This window comes from Pantherophis guttatus, chromosome 6 (assembly GCF_059756535.1).
Source record: "Pantherophis guttatus breed Tessera chromosome 6, ASM5975653v1, whole genome shotgun sequence".
Lineage (NCBI taxonomy): Eukaryota > Metazoa > Chordata > Lepidosauria > Squamata > Colubridae > Pantherophis > Pantherophis guttatus.
This window is the reverse complement of record NC_142068.1, coordinates 88,510,230-88,535,987: the sequence shown is the minus strand read 5'-3', so window position 1 is coordinate 88,535,987 and position 25,758 is coordinate 88,510,230. Positions and strand designations below refer to the sequence as shown.

General features: G+C 43.0%; 1 protein-coding gene across 8 annotated transcripts in view; it reads left to right on the top strand.

Annotated features, from left to right (window-relative positions):
- ZMIZ1 (zinc finger MIZ-type containing 1) overlaps window positions 1-25,758 on the top strand; it is a 520,224-nt gene that overhangs the window by 436,416 nt on the left and 58,050 nt on the right. For 4 of the 8 annotated variants that reach the window (XM_060694122.2, XM_060694120.2, XM_087871874.1 and 1 more), the window contains 2 exons: window positions 4,440-4,575; window positions 23,401-23,469. In XM_060694122.2, the coding sequence (XP_060550105.2) occupies window positions 4,440-4,575; window positions 23,401-23,469 (205 nt within the window). The remainder of the gene's footprint in view (window positions 1-4,439; window positions 4,576-23,400; window positions 23,470-25,758) is intronic. The other 4 variants (XM_060694124.2, XM_060694123.2, XM_087871876.1 and 1 more) reach the window with 1 other exon arrangement.

Below are 25,758 nucleotides of genomic sequence, written 5' to 3'. Positions count from 1 at the left end.
CTTCACAATCAGAATGGCCACCTTAATTGCTGACTGTGGGTTGAGTTACTCTTCTTATTGTAGAGTGTTTTTAGGGGACTCCCCAAGTAAGAGCAGCTCCCTGTTGCTCCCTCTCTTTTTTTGTTATCAAGGCTGTGCCTTACTGAGAGTGTGGTGAAAGCCCCAGGTATGGAAAGACCTAACAGAATAACAGTGTTGGAAGGGACCTAATCGGAAAGTAAGCCTTAGCATGATTTTTCAGGATGCTCATAATATAAGCCCTACCCCAAAATAAGCCCCAGTTGGATGGATGGATGCAGTTAGTACCGTATTTTCCCAAAAATAAGACCTAATGCATATTTTGGAGAAAAAATTAATATAAGACCCGGTCTTATTTTTGGGAAAACAAACATTTTCTTTTTAATTTGATTTATATGCCGCCCTTCTCCGGAGACTCAGGGCGGCTTACAGTGCGTTAAGCAATAGCCTTCATACTTTTGTATATTTATACAAAGTCAGTTTATTGCCCCCACAAACCGGGTCCTCAATTTACCTACCTTAGAAAGGATGGAAGGCTGAGTCAACCTTGAGCCTGGCGAGATTCGATCTTACTTTAATTGCAGACAGCTGGTGTTAAATTACAGTGCTTCTGTCTGTTGAGCTAAACCAGGCTCCTATGTAATGGAAATTAATTTTCATTAATTTCCATTACAGTAAATTCAGAAATACAGGTAGTCCTTGACTTACGACTTCAGTTGGGCCTAAAAATTTGGTTGCTATGTGAACATTTTCATAGTAAGACAGTTGTTAAGTGGATCTAACTTTCCCCCTTGACTTTGGTTGTCAAGAGGTCACAAAAGGCGATCAGGTGACCCTGAGACTCTGCAACCGTCACAAGTACATGCCAGTTGCCAAGTGTCACATGGTGTCCCGATGCTGTGTGGGAAAAGATCATAAGCCACTTTTTTTCAGTTCTGTTGTAACTTCCAACAATCACTAAATGAATGGTTGTAAGTCGAGGAATACCTGCATGTATGGAAAGGATACTTGCATCATTGTTAAGGTGTGCTTTTGTATCTTGGATTATTTATATGTTTTTTATTTTTTTTTAACCTTATCCACAGATGTTTTTAACTGCTTATGGATACTTTTATCAATTCTTTAGTAAACCTCAGCAAATCTGGAATCAATCCAGCAGCGTACAAGTGAAATAAAAAATAAATAAATCCTGGCCCTTCCATTCAGAAACATTTATAAATTTTTAAAAAATCAATCAATTCTTAACCACAACTGACATTTTCCAGACAGAAAAGATGTAAATCTACATCTGAGCTTCTAACCAATAGGCAGGTCATTGCCATGTGAATATCTATAAAAACAGGAAAATACTTGGTGGGAAAAAAAAATTTTCCACTGCATCTTGAAGTTCTTCCATCTATTCCTCTGTCCAAACAATTCTCTAAGAAATACAGTAAATTGGGGCCAGCTGTAGTGAAGAATGGACATATTTAGCTGTTGAGTAAAATAGAAACCAGGGTGTGATTCAGTGGTTAGAATGTAGCATTGCAGACTAATTCTGCCCATTGCCTGGAGTTCGATCCTGACAGGCTCAAGGTTGACTCAGCCTTCCATCCTTTCAAGGTCAGTAAAATGAGGAGCCAGATTCTTGGGGCCAGATGCTGACATTGTAAACTGCTTAGAGAGGGCTGTAAAGCATTGTGAAGCAGTATATAAGTCTATATACTATATACAGTATACAGTCTACATACTGTAGCTATTACTACAGTATATTCCTTCAGACATTTTTCCACTAGACAAAAGTCAAGGAGATTCCAATGTGATAGAAACTTCTAAACTTTAGATTATGTAGCACTGTCACAATGTCAAGCTGGTAATAGCCATTATAAGACAACAACGGACATTTGGGCGTTCCAAAACCTTTTCTTTGGGCTTAAAATGTTTATTTTCTAGTAGGTAACATATTGTAAAACAACACTGCACACCACAACAACTAGACACCAGAACAGTTTTTTCCCGAACGCCATCACTCTGCTAAACAAATAATTCCCGCAACGCTGTCAAACCAGTTACTAAGTCTGCATTACTATTAATCTTCTCATCCTTCTTATCACCCATCTCCTCCCACTTATGACTGTAACTTTGTTGCTGGTATACTTAAGATTTATATTGACTGTTTCCCAATATGATTTGATTGCTTATTTGTTCCCTAGGACTATCATTAAGTGTTGTACCTTATGATTCTTGACAAATGTATCTTTTCTTTTATGTACACGGAGAGCATATGCACCAAGACAAATTCCTTGTGTGTCCAATCACACTGGGCCAATAAACCTATTCTATTCTATTCTATTCTATTCTATTCTATTCTATTCTATTCTATTCTATTCTATTCTATTCTATTCTATTCTATTCTATTCTATTCTATCTCTTAATTCTTTTTCATGGTGGTGAAATTGGGAATTATGTTAACAGAGACTAAACTAGATGTCTATGGAGATTTTTAGTCATCTAGGTTATGGTTATCCCAAAGGTGTTTTTTCAAGAGGCAACTGGACTTTCTTGTTATTCTTTGAAGACGTTTCACTTCTCATCCAAGAAGATTCTTCAGCTCTGACTGGATGGTGGGGAATGATTTATATTCCCAGCTGGTCATTTGCATTCTTTTAGAGAGTCACTGATGCTACCTGGAGGTTTCTCTGTGTCCTCAGAATCATCTGAGTGGTGCAAATGGGCGTGGTGCTTTCTTGGAACTGCTGAAAGGACTGTGTCGTAGACTGGAGATAGATGATGTCGTATCCCTCCCCCTCTGTTGAGAGAAGGCTGTTCAATTTTGACCTAGATGGCCTCTCTGACTCCTCTTTCAAACAGGTGGTCCTCTCTGTCCAAAATGTGGACATTGCTGTCTTCAAAAGAGTGGCTTTGTCTTTTAAATGCAGATGAACTGCTGAATCTTGTCCTAATAGGTTTGTTCTTTTTCGTTGCGCCATGCATTTATGAAGTGGACTAAACTATCATCTTTCCAGATGTTGCTCCTCTCATTTTCATTCCAGGCTCAACCTTTCCTCATTGTAGTAGAGATCACATCACATACCTAGAATCATACTAAGACAATATTCTTTCGCAAATCTTTGGAGTCCAACAAAGGAATGGGGACTTGGTGGCTTTGCCTCTCCCTCTCATAGCAACCACTCTGATTTTTTTTTTTATCCTTTTATTATTGCTTTATAACTAACTCAAGGCAGCAAACATGCTGAATATTCTTTCCGCTTCCTATTTTCTCCACAACAACAAGCCTGTGAGGTGGACTGAGAGAAAGTGACCGACCCAAGTCACTTCCTCACTCAACTAGTCAGGTTTTTTTATATCTAAGGCAGGACTAGAAGTCACAGTCTCCTGGTTTTAGATCAGCACTTTAACCACTATGCCAGGGGTGTCAAACTTGTGGCCCACGGGCCAGATGTGTCATGCGCTGGCCACGCCCACCCCCATTTTAGCAAAGGGGGGGAAAGTTGTGATACATCATGTGACAAAGCTGTGACGATGCAAGTTTGATACCCCTGCACTATGCTAATCCCTCCTTCCTTCCTTCCTTCCTTCCTTCCTTCCTTCCTTCCTTCCTTCCTTCCTTCCTTCCTTCCTTCCTTCCTTCCTTCCTTTCTGCCTGCTACTCTCCAAAGCACCTGAGGTCAGGACAAGAAGCAATGGGTGGAACCTAATCAAGGAGAGAAGCAACTTAGAACTAAGGACAAATTTCCTGACAGTTAGAACAATAACCAGTGGAACAACTTGCCTCCAGAAGTTGTGAATGCTCCAACACTGGAAATTTTTAAGAAGATGTTAGGTAACCATTTGTCTGAAGTGGTGTAGGGTTTCCTGCCTAAGCAGGGGGTTGGACTAGATCCCTTCCAACTCTGTTTATTCTATGCTATGCTATGCTATGCTATGCTATGCTATGCTATGCTATGCTATGCTATGCTATGCTATGCTATGCTATGCTATGCTATTCTATTCTATTCCTTCTTTCTTTCTTTCCTTCCCTCCTTTCTTCCACCCTCCCTCTCTTCCTTCCTTCCTCCCTTCCTCTCTCCCCCCTTCCTTTCTTCTTTAGATTACCATACAGAAGGGCACAATTAAAAATGGAGGGGGAGCCCTGATTCTTTGCCCTGTCCTGATGATCAGCTGAAGGCAACATGCTTATGGCCTTCCCTCACAGTTTAGCATTTGGTAGATGGTGGAAGAGAAGAATTTTGCATGGTGGTTTCTGTTTGAGGGATCAGAGAGAGCCAATGGCATGATGCAGAAGCTCTTCACGGATTCGCATGAATGAAATTAAGATTGCCCAATGCAACCAGTTCCATTGCTTAAGATGCCTGTTCCCACAAACCACTATATATTTCCTTCTTATCTCTCTCTCTCTCTCTTTCCCTTCTTTCCCCCAGCGCTGCTTTCATCGTGGTGTGAAGAACTTGGACGACTCTTGTTGCTACGTCATCAGAAAAGCCGGCAAAACGACCCTCCGGGGAAGCTGCCCATGCAAGCACCCATGAACTCCATGAAACCTTCCCTTTCGCATAGGTGAGTCCCGGGCAAATATTTCCCCCTGAAACGACATGTGTGAAATTGGTTCCCATCAGAAAGCGTTCTTTTTATAGTTGCCACTGTAACTTATACCTTCCCAGAAGAAAGCTAGAGCGAGCTTTGTTTTCAGATGCTTGAGTGAAATTCCTGTGTCCTTGTGTCAGTTATAAATGAGTCCCTGAAGCCACAGTTTTCATTTTCCTGACTTATTACTATTATAGATTTAATCTTTAGTTCAATTCACAGTCTGGGACTGGTAAAAACTTAACAGTTCAAGTCTTAACCAAGGACCTAAGAGCTGTTAAGGTAACGTCTGAGTATATATTATTATTATCAGCATATGGTGTTGTTACAGTAACCAGGAGACCACAATGCTATTGCAGAGTAGTAGTTTGGCTTGCCAAGGTACCAGCCCTGTTAGAGGAAACACCTGCTCACTTCTCAAGGTGCACCACAGGTGAGCAAGCTGGCTTCGCTTGTAGTGCCACCAAAGCCCCCCTCCCTTTCCAGAGCTGCCTTGCCAGCCAAAATGCACTCATTGTAACTACAAACAGTCATTAAATGAGGACTATCCTTTGTGCAAATAGACTTTTAGAGAAGGTGTTTGGGGGAAAAAATCACTGTTTCTGTTTCATGATTACCGGTGGGCTGTCCTCTAGTACTGATAGGTCAGTATCTCAGCAAGATGTTATTTTGATTTTATAGATAAATTATTGTAAATTTTATAGATGAATTATTGTAAATTTTATAGATAAATGAAAACTTGTCATTCATATTGATAAGTCATCGTCGGGGCCCTGTATGTCTATTATTAGAAAAGAATAATGATAACAATACATCCTGCAATAATAGCTTTTAACACCATCAAACAAGAACATCTGTGTCTCCCAGGTACGATAGGTGGATAAAAATGCCAAATCCAGTCTAGACTAAAAAAACCCTCCCTCTTACAACCCTGTAATCCCATAGAGTTGACTGGATGGAGCTGAGCGTTTACTGGCCGGCTGCCCTTCCTGACACCTATGTGGTGTTCACAGCAGATATATTTTTCTTTGCACTCTAGGACAGAAATATCCATTGCTAGCTAGGATTGAACTCTCAACCTTCTGAGTGGGAGGTGAACATCTTTACCATTAGGCCATCGCGCCGCTCAAAGCCACTCTAGGCTATCCAATGTAAATATCTGTTCAGCCAACGATAATATCTTAGATCTTTGGTTAGGACTTGAATTATTAAGTTCACACCAGTCTTAGACTAAGAAGCGAACCTTAGATTGCTCATGCATGCAATAATAATGTTAGTATTATTAAACAAAACCAGCCTATCCTAGGTCCTTGGGAATGACTTGATAGGTAGACAAATATGCCAAATCCAATCTAAATTTCTGGAGACGATACAACCAACCATAATAATAATAGCCAATATACGTCGGTGTTTTTGAAAGTGTACTTTAAAAAAAAATCAACCGAGGTAAACAAAGAATACAGAAAAGAAGTTGCAAAGCTAGAAGAGGTAGAGAGGAACAATCTCGCGTGCCTTCTGGGTATCTTATGACTGGCCATGAACATCATGGCAGGCGTTTTCTAAGAACATGCCACGCTTTTCCAAAGATGCTTTCTTTTTTTCAAGAGGCAACTGGACTTTCTTGTTATTCTCTGAAGACGTTTCGCTTCTCATCCAAGAAGCTTCTTCAGCTCTGACTGGATGGTGGGGAATGGGAGGATTTCTATTCTTTGCAGACAGCTGGTCATTTGCATCCTTTTAGAGAGTCATGGAGGCCACGTGGAGGTTTGTCTGTGTCCTCAGGGTCACCTAAATGGTGCAAATGGATGTGGAGCCTTCTTGGAAGGGCTGAAAGGCTTTTGCATTCCTTCACTATCTCTGCCTACCTTATGCAGTCAACCTTTATCTGGTCCAAGACTGTCTGGTTTTTCTTACTCTCCAAGGTATCCTTTGGAACCATCTTGAAAACCATCATTCACAGGCTTTCTCATCAGGGGTGTGTTTCACAAATTGTTGCCACCAGTTCAGCGCGCACGCGGATGACTTCCGTGCATGCGCCCCGCCTTCCATGTATGCACTTTGCTCATGTGCGGGCCAGGGGTGGGTTCTACTTACCTTTACTACCGGTTCACAACGGGAGCATGCGCAGAAGCTTCTGCGCATGCACAGATCATCCATGATGATGTCTGGGCGGGTGGGTGGAGCCTCCTACCGCTTTTACTACCAGTTCGTAAGAACCGGACCGAACTGGAAGCAACCCACCACTGGTGCGGGCCTTCCATGCTTGCGCCCAGCCTTGAAAACATGGCTAAATAGGATAGCGTTACATACAGGCAGGTGGGAAGGCCCACCTGTAGTCGCTGCTACCGGTTTGCCCGAACCGGCTAAATACCACCTCTGTTTCTCATTTTCCACCTTAAAGGTTATATAGAACATCTGGAAAAACTATTGGGTTAACTATATTGATCTTTGTTGTCCTAGAAATAGCCTTTATCTTTCATAGTTTTATCTGCACTTGCCGTTATCTTCCTTCCTAGACTTAATTTCATCTCAAATTCTCCTGCACTCTGTCCATATTTATTCTTGAGCTCAGGAAAGCAACCACTTCGCTTTCCAAAAATATATTTTAAAAAAAGTTGAGTACTTTTTAAAGGTAAAGGTTGTCCCCTCCCAGTGGCGTCTGACTCTGGAGGGTTGATAAATTGCATGAGCTCATCTCCATTTCCTAGCTGAGGGAGCCAACATTGCACAAAAGCAATTTCTGTGGTCATGTGGCCAGCATGACTGTATGCTGAAGATGCATGGAATGCTGTTATCTTCCCACCAAAGTGGTAGCTATTTATCTACTCGTATTTGCATGTTTTTGAACGGCTGGATTGGCAAGAGCTGGAGTGGGGGCAGTACTTGAGTCTTGAACTGCTGAACTTCTGGTTGACAAGTCCATCCTCTTAACCACTAGGCCATCATGCCCCTCCTTCACTTCCTACCATCAGTTATAGATTTGTTCTGCCTGCTGACTGATGTTACTGCTATCTTTTTAGCATTTAACTTTCGGCCAGATTTTTCATTCCCCATTTTTTTTTCTTAATATAATAAAATCTTTTCTTTCAGCTAATGAGGTTGGATCATCTGCATATTTGAAATCATTAGTGTTTCCATCTCTTGGATTTGAGCCCCCATGGAGAAGGCTCTTCTCCTGGGTCCTGCCAGATGTATCTTCTTAGGGGACAGGACCCTCGTCATTCCTTGCCTCCCTGCTCTATTGCGTCAGATGGATGGCCCTCAGATAAGCCAACCATCCATTGTTTCCATTTGTTACTTCTTGACCTGCCTTCAGGTGCTTTGGAGAATAGGTTGACCCTCTTCTTTGGGTCAACCCCTCAAATATTATCTATGGAGCTTCTCAGTCCTTCAGGTCATAGTTGTCCCAAAGGTGCTTTTTTCAAGCGGCAACTGGACTTTCTGGTTTTTCTTTGAGGACGTTTTGCTTCTCATCCAAGTTGCCTCTTGAAAAAGCACCTTTGGGAACCTCCAAAATTGGAACACTGCTGTCCTGTATCCCGAAGTCCTTCATTTCACTGCACAAGTTTGTCATGTATACTAGATTTGAAGGATGGCACTGATTTTGACATAAAACAGCATTTTTGAGTTTTGGGGGAAGAATTTAGCAAAATAACTTAGTTTACCGCTTAGGTAGTTATGTCAGCCGAGGGGCTTTAGTGAAGTTGCAGGTCATCCATCCTTCAAGCATGGAACTTGAAGGAAGCAACCACGATTGGTGTGTTTTGCAATCACAAAGCAACAATTGGTTTCATGGGATTCTCCTTTGCATGAAGACATCTGTAGGCACAGTTTCAAGGCGTGAGTGTCAAGTTTCGAGGTTGTCTCAAATAAATTGCATTTCAAACAAAGTCTTTGAAGAAAAACTCCTATTTATTAAGCACGACATTCTAACCCGACTCCAAACGAAGCCAACACTGACGTCCAGCCCCAAAACCCTCTCTTTCCGTTCCCCACTCCCCTGCACTCATTGGCCTCTTCCAAGTCATTCTACCCCTAATCTACTCCACCTCAAAGGAATTTTCCCCCTCCCATCCCATCTCCTAGGGGATATTATCTCCAGAGAAAATAAGTAGGTGAAAAGTCAAACGTCCCTTTCCAGACGCCTTCGCTTCTCCTTATGTCAGCACTAGAGTAAATGCAGGTTGAAGTGCTGACAGTGAGTTTGGTTCATCCTGTCTCTCTCTTTGGGGCAGAAAATGTGATTCCATCAAGAAGCTCTCACTTTTATCTGAAATGGGCATCTCTCTTAGTTCAAACTATTCATTGGACTAGAAAAGTAGTAGTTGTGAACAGGTTGTCTGTTCCCCCCCCCCCCCCGAAAAACAAGGACTGGCATTTAGCCAAACCCTCCATGAGTGAGCACCAAAAGCATCGCCTGGCATATGGCTTCCAGATCCCTTTCCATCTGAGCTCTCAGTAGATGATCATAGACCTGTCACCTCTGAAGTCTAACTGTCCTAGGTTTGTGGCAAGATGCAGGTGGATCCTTGACTTACGACACCAACTGAGCCCACAATTTCCATTTGTTAAGGAACGTAGTCGCTAAGTGAATTTAGCCCCATGTTACAACCTTTTTTTTTTGCCACAGTTAAGCGAACCCCTGCAGTCATTAAATGGATAATAGAGTCGTTAAGTGAATCTGGCTTCCCTCCAATGACTTTGCTTGTCGGAAACTGGTTGGGGAGGTTACAAATGGTGACCAACCATCATAAATATATATATTTATATATTTAAGCCAGATTCACTTAACGACTTTGTGTGTGTGTATGTGTGTGTATACACACATGCACACACAACTGTCCAAACTTTGATCATGCAACCCTAGAGATGCTGCAATAGCCACACATGTGGAAATGGGCCATCGGTCCATTTTTTTTTTTCAGGGCCGTTGTAACTGAGCGGTCACTAATCAAACCGTTTGTGTAAGTCATGGACTTTCTGTACCACAGAGAAGAATATCAATCTGGAAGAGGGAGGTGTAACAGATACAAACGATACGTAGTCATAATTGGGAGGGGTTTTTGTTTCCCACCCCCCGAAATATGAGCCTTCCTTGTGTGCCATCCATCCATCCTTATCTATATAGCTGAGCTGCAAAGGAGAAAAAAGCAATTCCCCAAAAAAAAAAAAAAATTATTCTCAAAAACCGAGTTACGGAGGTAGGGAGTATATATCTTGAAGGAGTCTCTCTCTCTCTCTCTCTCTCCCTCTCCTTCTCTCTCTCTCTCTCTCTCTCTCTCTTTCTTTCTCTCTCTCTTTCTTCCCTCTCTCCCCTTCTGCTTCTGCCAATCTGTCTTTGGCAGAGAAAGCCCTTTTCTTCACTCAGCGGGCATACAAATTAACCGGCTCCCACAAACCCAAGAAAGGCAGGTCTATCCAATATTTCATTCATGCCTGCAATTTGTATTCTTGATTAGCCTGCGCCAAACCTTTTCCTTTCTTCCATTCTCCGTCTTGGCGGGGCGAGGGGGAGGAGAGACCAAAAAAAAAAAAAATCAAACCCAGAAGTAGAATCTTTTTTTTTTTTCCCCTGGCTTCTTTTTCTGACTGTTTAAAGCAATCGCTGACCTCCAGGGCATTATGAATAAACAGCAAAGCTGAGAACAAAAGATTTTCTCTGCCTGCCATTATCTCACATTAGCATAGCCAAGGAGGCTCTATCTGTGAACAATGCAATTGCCATTCACCGATAATCAGTGAGTTTCCTGCTGGTTTTTTTTTTTTTTTTTTTGGATTACCAAGGCAACAGGCAACGATAGCATACTTGGGTGGGTGTTTTGGATTTTTTTTTTTTAAAAAAAATAATAATAATTACCCTTATCATGATTGAAGGATCCATTGAGTTTATAGAATATTAGCTGCACCGATCGGTGAAATGAATACCCCGCTACTTAACTGGGTGGGGTGGGGGTGGGGGTGTGAACTGGGAAATTTCTTTCCAAATAGTGGTCCATCAATCAAAGCGTATCCTGGATGATGCAGGGCTGACTGGTGCAATGAGAAGCAAATCAAAATTAAAATTTCGGGTAGTAGGCTGAGGATCGTTTGCCATTCAGCATTTTTTGCAACTGAGGTTAACAGGTGGAGCGCTCCCATTGTGAGCGTGGCATCATGGCGGGAAAGAAAGAGTGTATTGATGTTGCCTTCGGTGTTACTTGCTATTGGGACAATGGCCAGAATTGTGCAGGAGAGATGTTAAAAATCAGCGGAGAGAGACATTAAGGAAGAATTATTTCCTCCCCTTAGTTGTTAGGGATGATGGTGGTGAATAAATCCATGTTTTTAAGTGCCGGAAGACGCCTCAGTAATTATTGTTCTCTTTTCCACCTCTGCTTTGTTGCAATTTGCTTAGCATGATGTTGTCAGGAAGGGGGCGTTGAGGGGGGGGTTGTAAATTAAAGAGTAACTAGATGTACTGTCTGGAATAAGATTTTTTAGATAGATAGATAGATAGATAGATAGATAGATAGATAGATAGATAGGATAGATAATAATAACAACAATAATAATAATAGAGATGGATGGATGGATAGATAGATAGATAGATAGATAGATAGATAGATAGATAGATAGATGATAGAGAGACAGAGAGACAGGCAGGCGGGCAGGCGGGCAGGCAGGTGCTGTGGGTAGATAGATAGAAGATAGATAGATAGATAGATAGATAGATAGATAGATAGATAGATAGATAGATAGATGGATGGATGGATGGATGGATGGATGGATGGATGGATGGATGGATGGACGGACAGGGTTTAGAAGTTCCCACAGTTAAACTCATTTGGTGGGATGGAGTTAAACTGGAGCGTAACCAGTTTATGTAGTTGTGTGGTTAGGATGCTAGGTTGGAGGTTAGCAAGCCCATGTTTGGGACCCGAGAGCTGCCAGGGTTGAGCTCCTGTCCTTTGCTCCAGCTCCTACCAAGGTCATGAAAGGAACCCCCAACTGGGTGTCCCTCGGGCAACGGTGATGTCACTGGCTAATCCTTTCAACCGGAAGTGCCTCAGTGTTTCTGACACGAGTGCAATGTGACCAGATGACTGAGTTGACTTGACTTGACTTTTGGGGATCCCCCTTAGCACACTGCTTCCTGACTCAAATATCTGTAAGTGCAAGGAATTAGTTTTCACACGGAGAACCGCTGTCAATATTGTTATTTCCTGCTCACTGCCTGAAATTCTCCACAAATTCCTGTCTAACTTTCTCCTCAGCATCCCCTCAAACCTTAATGTATACCTTCGTCTTTCCCTGGTTCATCTCCAACCTTCTTCATTGCCTTACTTTCACTGTGTTGAACACATTGCACAGCTATTACACAACTAAGTGCCTCTCTCCCCAGAGTCTTGTTATGAATGCTTCAGCACACAAGGTGCTCTAAATCTCAGAGCTGTAGGCTCTCTGATAGATGTTTCTCCTGCATCTGCATCCCATTATTGGAATGGAAAAAAAATTCTAAGAAGATGAGCAGATCCACTCTTTGGAGCTGTCTGGTCAGAGGTGGTATTCAGCCGGTTTGGAAGAAATTTTAACTGGTTTGCTGAACCGGCAAATACCACCTCTGGCTGGCCCCACCTCCGCCTACCCAGTAACCCCGCCCACCCAGTCGCCAGTCACCCATGTGTGACTGAGTGGGTGTGGCCAACTCGATGTCACTCACAGCAAGGTGCCGCCCCACCAAGCCACGCCCACAGAACCAGTAGTAGAAAAATTTGAATCCCACCACTTCTAGCCCTAGCTAGAAGAAACCTATTTGAAGAATTTGTTCCGTGGATCAGCTCTTGTGTTAGTCCTGACCATTCAGCTGGTAACCAACAGAAAAGGAGAAACAGCTTCCCACACGAGTAGAGGTCTGTAACAAATCAAGATTACTCCAAAAACCATGACCACGAACGGGGATGTCACGATGCCCACCCTTGCATCGGGGGCTGTAGCATTTGCGTCACGATGTGATGAGACACCTCTGGGAATCCAGTTACAGCATGTCCTGATATAACACTTTTGCCTTCTAAAGCAGAGGTTGCATTCCTTCTGAAGAAAGAAATAAAATAGGAATGTAATTTTATGTGATCTTGAAACTTTTTCCTGAGTTTGGATCTAAAACTCAAAGCGAATAGGAAACTAATCAAGGAGAGAAGCAACCTGGAATTAAGGAGGAACTTCCTGACAGGGAGAACAATTAACCAGTGGAACAGCTTGTCTTCAGAAGTCGTGGGTGCTTCAACACTGGAGGTTTTTAAGAAAACACTGGACAGTCACCTGTCTGAAATGGTTTAGGGTTTCCTGCTTGAGCAAGAAGTTGGGCTAGAAGACCTCCAAAGTCCCTTTCAACTCGGTTATTCTAGTATTCTGTTAATTGTTTTAGCCTCAAGTAGATTGCTCCTTAGTGCAGATTGACTCCAGGTTTTCTTGTAGCTTAATCTTCACCAAATCAGAAGGGGTATTTTTTGTGGCTCTGAATCCAAGGAGTTGGGTGGAGCAAAATAAGAGGACGAGGAAGAAGAGATTAGGGATAAAAAGGAAGATATGGCGAAAGGGAGCACAGTCACAACGAGCAAGCAAATGTATCTGCTGGAAAGAAAAACTAAAAAGGCAAAATAAAATGAGCACGAGAGAGCAAATAATTGACGGATTAACACTTTTGCTTTCATTTTTAAGGGCCAGTTTTTATAGTTTGTCCATAACATCACTGACTTTTCAATCAATACAACTTCCATTCCTCTATCCATATTATAATTAAGGGTGCGATTTTCTACGCTTTGGATAAAATTCCACCTTTCCTGTGTATTACTGCCAGTAAATAACAATAACAACAACAACAACAATAATAATAATTTTTCTTCCCCCACTCCATACCTGATCCTGTCTTCCTGATGGTTTACCTATATCCAAAAAGTCATGGGAACACAAAGTAGAAAAAGTTGTCGAAAATGAAATGGTGAAGATCATGTTGGACTTTCAAATGCAGATGGTTCATCATTTAGAACACAACATGCCAGATATCACAATTGTCAAAAACCGAAGCATACAGTTTATTGATATCACTGTACCAGGAGATGCCAGAGTCGAAGAAAAAGAACTAGAAAAAATCACGAAATATTGTGACCTGGCCATTGAAACTACACGGCTATGGATGAAACATGTAACAGTGATACCCATTGTCATCAGGGCACTTGGTGCCATGTCCAAGAATTTTACAAAAACACATCAAGAAATTGCAGCTTCCAGCAATAACACCAGCGGAACTGCAAAAAACTGTGCTACTCGGAACATCGTACATTTTAAGAAGATACTTGGTCAATACCTAGGATGCTGGCTGCAACTTGTATCAACATTAGCACCAGTCAGTGGTATTTGTGATGCATTTTTGAATGTTCAGTTGACTGAGTTCATGTTTAATGACTAAAGTAAATAACAACAACAACAACAACAACAACAACAATAATAAATGTACATTTTAAGAAGATACTTGGTTGATACCTAGGATACTGGCAACAACCCGTATCAACCATCAGCACCAGTCTGTTGTGACCTAGGCCCAAGTAGTTATTACCAGACAGTCCTAAACAAACATACTTTATTAGAACAGCTGAGAATTACTTCATTGTCAGCTTAGTCCAAATTAATTCCAAAACAAGTTCTTCATAAACAGTCCTTCGGCCTTATCACCAACCTTTGTCTTCTTTGACATCCTGCCAAAGGCTTTTCTTGGCAAAACCCCACAAAGTTCAGAAGCAAGAGACAACGACAAGAAACAAATGTAGCAACGTTGCTTTCCTACAAAGATCCCAAGAGCCGTTGCTGCTCTTTTAAGCCTTCTGGGAGGGGCCAATCATCTCCTGACCTTACTCCCGAGTCGTCCTTTTTGCTTTAGCTTCTTTTGCCTCCTGGCAGCTCTTCGCATGCATGCACTAGGAACAGGCTCCTCCTGTTCCTCTGTCTCTCTGCTATCTGCCTCTGGAGGCTCCGGAATCCGTGCATTGCTCCCAGAGAGCCCTGGTCCCATCTCTGCCTCCGATGCAGAGCCCTCATCCAGGCCTTCCCCGGACTCCAGGACTGGCCCATTGTCCTCCCCAGCCTCCTCACTGTCTGACTCCACTGCCAGCTTTGCAGGCTGCTGGCGGATCACAACACAGTCAATGATATTTGTGATAAATTTTTAAATGTTCAGTTGACTGAGTTTCATGTTTAATGAATAACAGAGAAAATAATCCAGGTGTTTTGGAAGCACAAAATCCACTAACTAACCTATGAGATAAAACTGGTTAAGCACCATAGCGTTATTGGTGTCAGTTGGTTGGTCCAAACCTTTTAATCACCAATTTGCTCTTGGTGAGGTAGCGGTGTAGACAGGCGAGAGGAGAGGGTTTCTTTTTTATTATTAGCATTATAATTATAATTCTCACATGGGAAAACCATTTTCGAATCTCTGGATCAGGGTTGCAACATTAATTCTCTCCTTGGTCTGCCATGGTCTTATCCTGTTATTCTTTGTCCCCTGCGCTGACCGTGAGTACGGTTGAGTTTATTAGTGCAATTACAAATTTCATCAGACCTTTGCACTCCAATCCTGCTTGCTGTCCTCAAGGCATAATTAGGCATCTTAATTACTCTAGTACTGTTCAACAGGAATAATATTATGAACAGCATTTATTTGCCAAGCAAAAATGTTTATTCTATGAGCCTCTCGTTATTTGTTTCAGGCCCAAATAAGGAAGTTTCCCCTATTTCCATGCTTTAAATAACACTTTGGGATGAAATCCATTTCATCAGAAAAGACTAAATGTCTTTGCCACAATGTACCCTGTTTCCCCTAAAATAAGACCGCCCCATATAATAAGCCCAAACGGACTTTTGAGCGCATGCACTAAAATAAGCCCTCCCCCGCATGAAAATAAGCGCTCCCCAAAAATATTAAATCACATGCACAGCCGGTCCCCGCTATTTCCTAGGCTTAGGGTTAGGGAGACAGAGTTGGAAATCAGGTAAGATGGCAAGAGGAGCTCTGTCTTGCTCCACATGCCCCAAAATAATAAGACCTCCCTGAAAACAAGGCCAAGTGCTTATTTTGGGGTTAAAAAAAATATAAGACAGGGTCTTATTTTCAGGGAAACACGGTAGTTATTCTTCAAGGTGCCACACTGAACTTTGTCCTTTGTGTAATAAATAGTCTAGCATGGAAACTGATGGGTGGGTGGGTGGGTGGATGGAGAGACTTATGGATCCCAAGGAAGAACAGCAGATTCCAACAGCTGAAGCTTTAGCATGATCTTTCTACCAAGCTTTGGAGCTGTTTAATAATCTCATTGTCAACTCGCAAGGCATCCCTGGCCTGCTCTCAAGTTGCCATAGGCGAAGCAGCATGGCATCCAAAACCAAAACCACATTCCAGACATATCTCTCTCAAGGCTGTCTCCCTGAGTTATCCACAGCAGCCGAGGGGAGTGATCTCTACAACCTGCGAAATTGCTCCATTGGCAAATATGATTGATGACACACCCTGGGGGAACAGGGAAAACAGGGTCATAACTGGGCAATAAATTACGTAGAGTCAGAGTTGGCTTCACTTGGAACATGCCGACATGAAGTTCCTAATAAATAACTGGATTTCTTTTGAAGATTGGCTCAAGACTCATGATTTAATTAGAGCATCCGGAACCCTGACACTCATTCTAACAATAATATACAGCTGTGAGAGTTGGACCAGAAGGAAGGCTGAATGCTGAAGAATTAATGTTGTTGGGGTTGTGGTGTTGCAGAAGACCCTTGGACTGCAAGGAGATCAGATCAGTCAATCCTAAAGGAAATTAACCTTTCTTTGGAAGGACAGATACTGAAGCTGAACCTCAAGATGAGAAGAAGAGGACTCCTTTGAGAAGACCCTGATGTTGGAAAAGATGGAAGGCAAAAGGAGAAGGGGACGGCAGAGGATGAGATGGTTAGATGGGTCATCAAAGTGATGAGCATGAATTTGGGCAGACTCTGGGAGACAGTGGAGAACAGGGGAGTCTGGCCTCCTATGGTCCATGGGGCCATCTCCCTGGACTCAGTGCAATACCTTAACTATTGTATTCACATATGACTATTGTAGCTCCTTTTCAGGGACTATTGTAACTGAAACAACTCTCCCCTTAACCTCCGTGGTTCGTGCAGTCTTAAATTCATGTTAAACAGTTCTCAGTCCTCTTGTATGCTTCTTGGGCAGTGATGGGATTCAGCCAGTTCGGGCCAGTTCAGGCGAACTGGTAGTTAAATTGCTGGCTGTCCCTTCCCTGCCCTGACCCTTCCAGGAGTCCCCACGCACCCCATTTTGGCTCCCCGGAGGCTGCAGAGAGGCCTCCTAGGCCCAAAATGGAGCGTGGGGGCAGCATGTCCTCCCCCTCCCACTGCCTGTTTTCGCTACCAGTGGGGTGCAGGAGGCCGAGTACTGCCTGTCACACCCCCTGGCCACACCCACCACACCCACCCAGTCGGTCATTAGGGCAGAGAACTGGTTGTTAGATTATTTGAATCCCACCCATCCTTCCTCATGTTGCAGGCAATGCTGTCTCAGGACCTTTTAAGAAGCTAAATTGTTCGTCCAGCTCGTTCGAACACCAAAGCAACCTTATTTTTGTGACAGCATGAGAAAACCAGGAAAGTCGATGTTTCTTCTTTGTTTTGGACATTCCCATTCTTTCTTAGGATTCTGGGAGACTCAAATACACATTTCCCTCCCTAGGTATGGGTCATCGGTGGGGGGGGGGGGGAAATGAGCATAAAACAAAAAGTGAAAGCATTTATTATGAAACAAAGGACAAGTTGTATGTATAGGAAGAAACTTTATTTGTGGGATGATTAATAAAGATTTGTGAAATCTTCATGAGTTGAGTAAAGCATCTTCATCCACGCAGTTTTCTTGACAGCTTTATGGTTTGCTACGACCATCTTCCAGTGGACTCCTGATCTTTTTGGGAAACTAACTTATTACCTTTCTTCCCTCTTAAAATTCATATTAAAATCCAGAAGTTGGGATTATATTTTTTTCTATTTTCAGCAAAAAGTCCATAAAACTTCCCCAGTCTTTCATAAAAGCACTTCTTGTCTTATCTCAGATCAATTGCCGTTTCTGCAAATTCTAATGATCCAAATCCTCCATGGTGGGTCTTTCAGTGTTTCTTCATTGTTGTGCAGCTTTGATTTCCAAGCAAAGTCTGGTTCTTTGTAGCTTTTCCATAACCTCACTTGAACAATCACAATGATTGACATTGTTGTCAGTTGCCAAGTTGTGTCCGAACCATCGTGACCCCATGGACAATGTTCCACCCGGCCTTCCTTTCCTCCACCATCCCCCGGAGACCATTTAAGCTCCTGCTGACTGCCTCAGTGACTTCATCCAGCCACCTCGTTCTCTGTCATCCCTTCTTCTTTTGCCCTCAATCGTTCCCAGCATTAGGCTCTTCTCCAGTGAGTCCTTCCTTCTCATTAGGTGGCCAAAGTATATGAGTTTTATTTTCAGGATCTGGCCTTCTAAAGAGCAGTCAGGGTTGATCTCTAGGACTGACCGGTTTGATCGCCTTGCAGTCCAAGGGACTCGCAGGAGTCTTCTCCAGCACCACAGTTCAAAGGCCTCAATTCTTTGGCGCTCAGCCTTTCTTATGGTTCAACTTTCACAGCCATACATTGCAACTGGGAAAACCATAGCCTTGACTATACGCATTTTTGTTGGCAGAGTGATGTCTCTACTTTTTAGTGTGCTGTCTAGATTTGCTATAGTTTTCCTCCCCAGGAGCAAGCATCTTTTAGTTTCTTGGCTGTAGTCTCCATCTGCAGTGATCTCAGAGCCCAGGAAAATAAAATCTGTCACTACCTCCATTCCTTCCCCATCTATTTGCCAGGAATTGAGAGGGCCGGGTGTCATGATCTTAGTGTTCTTATGATTGGCATATTGCAATGCATTTTGGGGTGAAACCCCTTTAGTTGGTGTGGCAAGAGTGGCACATTCCAACAACTCTCTGACTTTCTGCCGAACTAAATTTATTACTTTGTCTGCTGAAGTTGCTTGAATGAGCAATGAAACATTGCAGATTAACAAAGTTTGGACCAGTTGCCATGATTCAACTTTTAGACCCCTTCGGCATGGATGATTGAGTCTTCATTGACACTTGAACATTCCTTCTTGCAACTTTTCCTAAAATGAAGGAAAGCTGTACTCTGTTATTCCGATCATCTGAGGCAGCTGTCCAAAATAGGAAATGCTGCAGCCTGCGTTCTTTCCTTGCTAGTCAAATAATGCTGACATCCAAGGTGACTTTGGAGGAAACTGTGGATCAGCAATTTCTGCACCAATGTTCTCCCCTGGGAAGAGTAGCAATGCATCTGTGGAAGGTGAAGCCTCTTATTGACATACTTCGCATGACCAGAGCTCCTGACATAACAAGCAACAAAAGATGGAGAAACTGCCAATGTCAGAAAGAGGGGGTCAAAGCAACATCTACAGAAACACACCTACAGTATTCTACGACCATCAACCTCCAAGGTTGAGACTGAGATCGAAAAACACCTCCCTCAAAATTTCCACTTACCCACCCGTAGTGGGTTTCAATTTCGGCTGCTACCGGTTCGCTCGTTGGCATGCGTGCACTCTCACGCATGCACGATGCTTCTGCGCATGCGCAGAAACGTCTGGGCAGGTGGGCAGAGCCTCCCGCTGCGGTGGCTACCGGTTCACCCAATCCTGGGTGAACCGGTAGCAACCCACCATTGTCACCCATCCTTAACAATCAGCTGCCACAGACTACCCTGGAACTATGGAAGACAAGTAAGGAGCTACCAGGCAGTTGAGTATAACCATATGACTGCCATGTGGTCAGGTACAACCTTGGCTTGTATAGAAATCTCTAAATACACTGATCAAAGATCAAAGGACAGAATAACAGAGTTGGAAGGGACATTGGGGATCTTCCAGTCCAACCCGCTACTCAAGCAGGAGACCCTATACCAGGGGTGAAATCCAGCAGGTTCTAACAGGTTCTGGAGAACCGGTAGCAGAAATTTTGAGCAGTTCGGAGAACCAGCAAATACCACCTCTGGCTGGTCCCAGAGTGGGGTGGGAATGGGGATTTTGCAGTATCCTTCCCCTGGAGTGGGGTGGAAATGGAGATTTTGCAGTATCCTTCCCCTGCCACGCCCACCAAGCCACACCACACCCACCAAGCTATGCCCACAGAACCAGTAGTAAAAAAATTTGAATTTCACCACTACCCTATACCATTTTAGAAAATGGGTGTCCTTTCTCTTCTTAAAAACTTCCAGTGTTGGAGCACCCACAACTTCTGGAGGCAAGTTGTTCCATTAGTTAATTGTTCTTTCAGGAAGTTTCTCCTTAATTCTAGGATGGTTCTCTCCTTGATTAGTTTCCATCCATTGCTTCTTCTCCTGCCTTCAGGTGCTTTGGAAAATAGCTTGACCCCTTCGGCCTCTTTGGACAATCTAAGAAAATGGGGTTATCCAACAGAAGATACTCTTTGTGAATGTGGAGAAGAACAATTCATCTCATACATGCCATGGTGCATACAATGTCCTTCAACATATATGGGGGAAGACCTCATGCTGGCAAGAGAACATGTGTCGATATGGCCCGATACTGGGCAAATGTCATTTAATTTTAACCCTACTTATTATTTTACATGCTTTTCACATGTGCTGTAAGAGCCATGGTGGCGCAGAGGTTAGAATGCAGTACTGCAGGCTAACTCACTGCTCACTCCAGGAGTTTGATTCTGAATGGTTCAAGGTTGACTCAGTCTTCCATCCTTCCAAAGTCGGTAAAATGAGGACCCAGATTGTTTGGGGGCAATATGCTGACTCTGTAAACTGCTTTGTGAAGGCTGTAAAGCACTGTGAAGCGGTATATAAGTCTAAGGGCTAGTGCTAGTGCTATATTTCCAATGTTGGAATAAGGTCTAAGCATATTGGTTTGTGAAAGTATAGCTAGAAGAATGTGCCATGATTCTAATAATTCCATCTCTAAATTCCCATCTAACATGCCAAAATGCTTACCATAAGAAATAGGATCAGAAATTTGTAGAACTGGAAAGGTTGCGTACGAGTCATCTGCTGAAAATCCTCTGCCGTATGGAGGCAGCAATGGGCAGCTGCTTATGTTGTGGTTGTGTGTTGTATCTATCTCGTCTATGGTATATGGGCATCAAATTATTGCTAACAATCTGGGATTCTCTGTTGCTCCCTGGCTGTTGTGACCTAGGCTTCCTGAGTCATTAAAACACACGAGTAGTCCCAAAAACCTCTTTTATTGCAACAGCTGTGAATTACATTCATTCACAGCTGAGTTCCAATTAGTTGCAAAAAGTCCTTCGGGAGAAGTCCTTCGGGATAATCACCAACCTTTATCTCCCTTGACACTCTGCCAAAGACCTACTTGGCAAAGCCACATGGAGTTCAGAATCAAACAGAGATGCTGACTGGGAACAGAATTAACAATGTTGCTTTCCTGCAAAGGGCCCACATGTCTTTGCTCCTCTTTTAAGACTTATGGGAGGGGCCAATCATTTCCAGGCCTTACTCCTGAGTCATCCCTTTAGTTTTAACTGTTCTTGCCTTCTGGCAGCTCTGCGCATGCGTGCACTAGGAACAGGCTCCTCCTGTTCCTCTGCCTCTCTGCTGTCCGACTCTGGAGGCTCCGGAGTCCGTGCATAACTCCCAGATGGCCCTGGCCCCATCTCTGCCTCTGACACAGAGCCCTCGTCTGAGCCTTCCCCAGATTACAGGACTGGCCCATGTTCCTCCTCAGCCTCCTCACTGTCCGACTCTGCTGCCAGCTCCGCAGGCTGCTGGCGGACCATAACACTGGCAAATTCTGATTTGTTTCTGACTAATTTTAATCTCAAGTCAATTTTAGCAATATGAGGCAGAGAGAGGGGGGGAAAGGGAAAGAGGGAGAAGGAGGGAGGGAGGGAGGGAGAGAGAGAGAGAGAGAGAGAGAGAGAGAGAGGGAGAGAGGGAGAGAGGGAGAGAGAGAGAGAGTTGTACTGTCTCTGAGCTTCTTGGTTTCTTCCTCTGCTGAGCAAGAATGATGGCACAATCAATCCAATGGACTTTTAGGAATTGTACCAGGATTAGCTCAGTAAAGACATGCTCCAATAGAATGACATACTTGTAACTCAGGGTTGAACTGTAGGGCCCTTTCTGCTGTCTGAGATTGGTGGTCTTGTTGCAGATGTTTCATTACCCAACTCGGTCACCTCATCAGTGCTAGAAGAGAGTGGGGTTTGCTCTCTGTTTTATAGATAAACTCTTTGATCTTGCGTTATCTTGAATTATGTCCTTCAACTCCCTATTTTATTTATTGTCAAGACAGAACTGATCACTGTGACATTAAGGTTCTTTTAAACACATTCAGGCATGTTTGAATCTTTCCACAAGCATCCGTGCATGCAGTCAACAATTCGCCAACTTAATCTTTATTTCAGACTGGTGGCCTCATGTCTTTGGGGTTCGATTATGTACGCAATTTCAGAAAAGCACCCAAACCTGTATTCTTATATCAGATTCTTTCTCATTATACTTGCGGTGAATGAGTGCCTTAAAAAGATAGCAAAGGGGGGGGGGGAAGTATATAAAAAATTGGGTGATCATGTTGATTGTCCACATCGGTGGTTGTTGCTGGCAAGGGTTGGCTTGGGGACAGAGATGATCCCATATTTGAGAATGGAAATCCCAACATGTTTAACAGCAGCTACAGACTCCATAGATCAAGTCAGGTCTCCCTTCAGAATGAGACAACTTGCTGGGGCCAACTTGCCACAGCCAACTCACTGCAGGCAACTCACCATGGCCAACTCTCCGTGGGAAAATTTAACGTAATTATTTATTTTAAAATTTAGTTTATTTGTTTGTCATTCACATTTCATTTTCGCCCTCCGTATGCATCCTTTCTTTAATGATCCTACTCTTTTCCACCATTTCTTTGATGTTAGTGTAACTCTTGCCCTGCAGTGAGTTGTCCCGCAGCACCTTGGCTGTCGCGAGTTGGCTGTCGCGAGTTGGCCGCAAGGAGTTGGCCACGGCGAGTTGTCATAGACCCATCTCCCTTAGCCAATTCTAGAATTCTAAATGACATGGAGGATCTGTTAGGTGGTACAAGCTAGCAGTGTGTGTGTTTAGCTTTGTGATGATGAGGAGATGGGATGCATTTCATATTGGAGGAGTTCCTAACCAGACGTCCATGACATAAGATTACGCTTCTCCACTTGGCAAACCAAATGAAGAGGGACATCGATCAGCCAGTCAAACTGGACACTATGACAGGACAGGCCACTTCAGGGGTGAAATCCAGCAGGCTCTGACAGGTTCTGGAGAACCGGTAGCAGAAATTTTGAGTAGTTCAGAGAACCAGCAAATACCACCTCTGGCTGGCCCCAGAGTGGGATGGGAATGGAGATTTTGCAGTATTGTTCCCCCAGGAGTGGGGAGGGAATGGGGATTTTGCAATATCCTTCCCCTGCCATGCCCACCAAGCCACGCCCATCAAAGCCACACCACACTCACCAAGCCAAGTCCACAGAACCGGGAGCAAAATAATTTGGATTTCACCACTGGGCCACTTGGTATATGTATGTGTATGTGTGGGAAAGCCCATTGCCCGGAGAAGCTTAGCTTCTGGGTATCATGAGCGCCAGATACCAAATGCAAGACAATGTACATTGTTAGGGATTTCGATTTTTATTCTGGATCTACACTTTCCCTTCTGATTCTTAGGTGCATATGTGACGGCTGCCACCTTGACAGACCCCAGAGATTGAAACGGGGACCTCCAGAGCTGAAAGCGTGAGTCTCTACAGCTAAAGAGCCAGGCTCTGAAATAGGCTGTAAAAGACTCTTCATGTCTTTTCGTGGACTAGCCGCAGAAAGGGAGGGTTCATATGGAGAGAGATGGATCCCTTCCCTCTAGCCAAGGGATTTCCCTAGATCTTTCCCTTGTATCAAGCCAATCAGGAATATCTATGTTCTTTAGCCCTCCAGTTGCTTTCTTCATGTTCCAGGGTAGGAATAGAGCTGCATCAAATTGTTATTTTTCTGCCTGAGACAGAATAGCAACCGCACACCCTATTTCCAAACCAAGGTGCATCATATTTAACACTGATCGAGTTTTTTTCTAACATCTGAAGCAGGAAAAAAAGTGGGGGGATCATAATAAGGATTTATAGAAGTCCAGAGCATCCATTGGGGAAGACAAGGAAGGTAGTTGAAGATCCAGGTGTGATGATGTAATCACGCCAACCCTACTTGCTTTAGACCATGATGATGCAACTATGTTGTCATTGACTGAATTCATTATTGTGCTTGCGTCATCATTATTACATCATCATGGTTTGTTGAAGACCCTGCTGACAGTCCCTGGAAGATGCGTTTGATTTTTTAATGCAATGAAGATCAATTATGTCGATGCTTGCAGGATCCAATCTGGGTCCGTCACCGGGACCAGAGGTTTAGTCTTTCAAGCTTTCAGACTCGGATGCTGCAGCCCATCCTCAGGGAACATCTGTTTCACCAGAATCTGTGCTTTGGGCTATTCTATGCATAGTATTTATGTGGTGCCTGGTTGTGTGTGACTAATTAGTTGTTGATTGGGGTGTTGATGGCCAGTTATTAAGTCATGGGTGGTTGTTACTTCGTACTACCAAGTCCTCTGGCTCCTAAGCACCTGCTCAGCTGGTGGTAAATCAACACTCCTGTTGACTGACGAAGGGCCCTGTTTCCCAGGCTTCAATCATTTCCCTGGCTGTTTTTGTCCCTGCTCGGCCAACAATCTTAGTGGCTTAATAACTCCAGCACAAGTCTGAACGCTCGTAAGGCTAAACCTCTGGTCCTGCTCACCAACCCAAATTGGATCCTGCAATTCATTATCTTGGGACACGTATATATTTGCCTTCCTTCGTCTTTGAGGCTTAGCTACCTTACGGTAGGGTTGATTGGGGACGTTTGCAAATCGTTCATTTGCTTCTTCTCTTCCGTTACGGTGGGAAATGTTGTGGACAACCCCATGGCGGATCAAGAGAAGTGGCAAAATGAAAACAAACCAAGAGACGTAGGAAACATTTGCAAAAACAATTTAAGATTATTTCAGAGTATATATATATATATAAATTCTGTGATGATATGATGTATCCTTATTTACACATGAATGTTACAAACAGAAAATCAGCCTCTTGAGAGTGAAAATAGATTTTTCCAAACTTGTCCACCAAAGTCAGTCCAGCTTTAAGATGTCTACATTCTGGAGTTTCCTGACACGTTTTAGGAAAGTATATAGGTAAACTGTCTCTTGTGAATCTGAGAATAAACTACCATAATCTAGCACATGAATTTTTAAACTTTGGCAGGCCAAGGGCCCTGTTAGTTGGTTTTTGTTTGTTTTCTTCAATTTCAGACAAGATCAAGAGTTCCAGTGGTAGAAAATTGGTTGCCTTTTGACTGAACTTTTTCTCCCCTCCCCCTTATTCTTTTACCAAAACCCACCAGGTTCTCAAAGAACTTAGAGAAATGAGATTTGAATGGCAGATAAAAGAGTATGGCGTCATATTTCCAGTTTTCAATATTTACAATGATGATTTGCATCATTCTAAGACCTAATTCTACCTCTCAGATGTGAAATGAATAATTTTTTACGTACAGATGACCTAAGATAGGGTTCCAATTTCTGATATTTTCTTTCCTTCCCCTCGTCCTTTTTTTTTTTTTAATCTCCCAATAACAAAGTCCATTAAGGGTGGTATTTGGTGCATAGCATGCTAGTTTATTTTAGCTATCTAGGCAACATCTGAAACCATCTTTAGTAGATCTTTTTTCCCCCGTATCTAAACAAATTTCTATGAATTGTTTTCGAGGAAGTCTTTATATTTTCTAATGAAGTCTTCTTTCCTTTACACCTATGACATCTATTGCTCTTTAAGCATGGAATACACCCATGCTAAAGGGTTACCCTCAGCATAAAGATTCTTAACAACGAATCATGGTTAAGAAGATATTTCAGACCCATTTAGTTTTTTCCATATGTGTTCTTCCTTTTTCTGTTCGTTTACATCGTTCATTTTCAGCCAATAAGAATTGTTGACC